The 1,728-nt window shown below is 36.5% G+C and overlaps 1 protein-coding gene across 2 annotated transcripts in view; it reads left to right on the plus strand.

Annotated features, from left to right (window-relative positions):
• LOC119588642 (sphingomyelin phosphodiesterase 4-like) overlaps nucleotides 1–1,728 on the plus strand; it is a gene marked incomplete at its 3' end in the record, with an annotated part of 25,344 nt that overhangs the window by 15,528 nt on the left and 8,088 nt on the right. For both annotated transcript variants that reach the window (XM_037937279.1, XM_037937278.1), the window contains 2 exon segments: nucleotides 1,181–1,397; nucleotides 1,513–1,696. In XM_037937279.1, the coding sequence (XP_037793207.1) occupies nucleotides 1,181–1,397; nucleotides 1,513–1,696 (401 nt within the window).

Here is a 1,728-nt window from a genome sequence, read left to right on the forward strand (position 1 = left end):
GGGGGGCAAGTAGGTATTTTAATAGTAGTTGTTGGGAGATCAAATAATCTATGTTTTTATTAATTTGTTTATTTGCAGTATAATTTCACTGTTTTAACAGAATCCCAAACAAAATTTTATTTTTTTCTTTGTACAAAACAGATAAACAGTAGAAAGATATCATTTCTGAAATGACAAATATATGCATCTATTTCTGAAATGACAAATATGTGCATCTATTTCTGAAATGACAAATATATACAGCTAAACATAGTAAGAAACAAAATTATGTATAAGAAAATGTGAAAAGGAATTAACTAGAGTAAAAGGTATGTGGAGAGCCAGGTGTACGGCAAGAATTCAGAAGAGGCACCTGGTAGGTGGCCTGTAAGTAAAGTTGCATCCCTGGAAATTAGCTTACCCAGACTACAGACAGTCCAGTTCCACTAGCCAGACTCACTCTTGATCTCAAAATCATATCCACATTCCAGCTCTTGGGCATAGTGTTACTAGGCTGGCTTCAAAATATTTATGAATATGGGCATAGCTGCGTAATTATACTATACAAACTTCCACGATGATCATAGACCGTAGATCCCTCCACACAAAGAAATATCCAGGATCTGAGCAAAGAACACTAAAGGTCTGGTTCCTTTGATTCCTTAGGTAGTGTGACTGACCCTGGATAGAAGAGCAATAATCCCAGAGTCAGATTAGGCATGCAGAATCTTGATTGTGGGATGTGAATGAAAAGTGACTTAGCAAAACCAGACTAGTTAGCATGTCAATATAGTATTTAGCAATAAGTTTATTAAAGATATGAAATATTTATTATTTGTCACTATTGTTCAGTGAGCTCATTTCTCTATAAATACCTACTTTATCCTTATTTCTCTTGCATTGCTTGTCTTATATTCACTTACAGGATGTTCTCTAGAAGAAGTTAGAATGATTTCTGGCATAATTCTTGTTCAAGAGAGACCGTGAAATAAAAATGTCATCTCTGACTATGTGCACTTAGGAGAACTACAATTATAATTGCATTTTAAGAGGACAAGACTGTCACACTAATATCTTCTTAATATCATTGCAAAGAAAACAAGAATAATCCTCATAACTTTTTAGAAGCAGACAAAATATCAGCTTATTTTGCCTATTTATAATGTAGAAATATCGTCATTTTCCTGAACTCAGCTTCCAGATGCCTTTGAATTCTACATCTTCCATTTCACACACTTTTTAATTAGTGGAGGCTCGCAGCGCTGGTCATTGTCTTGGACTACTGCAGGTGATGCACTATATCCTAGTTTACTGGAGGATTATTTGCAAACATTCTTGCCATGTGATAGCTCCATTCCCCCAGGTCCACCTAGTCCTCCTGTTTCCCCAAGAGGTGTTTTGTCACCAGTCTCTCCCAGGTATGATAAGTTATATTTGTAGACCTATACTTTATGATTAGTTTAGAAATTTCATTTTGCTTGTAGATATTTGACTTTTGTTGTATTAAAAATTAACCACTTATTTTTTATCTAGGAGCAGTGGACCTGGAAATGCCAACCTGTACCTGACAACTCTTGTATCACCAATTGCCTGCCGAACTGTTCGGACACCAGGACCCCATGGGTATCCTAGCCTTGAGGGGAGTGGTGCACATGCATCATCTCCACTACATGCGGCACATAATCCTCATCCTCAGTTAAATATTTGGACCAGTCAAGTAAGTTTGCTTTGCTTAACCCATTTGATCTG

The sequence above is a fragment of the Penaeus monodon genome, chromosome 24 (assembly GCF_015228065.2).
Source record: "Penaeus monodon isolate SGIC_2016 chromosome 24, NSTDA_Pmon_1, whole genome shotgun sequence".
Lineage (NCBI taxonomy): Eukaryota > Metazoa > Arthropoda > Malacostraca > Decapoda > Penaeidae > Penaeus > Penaeus monodon.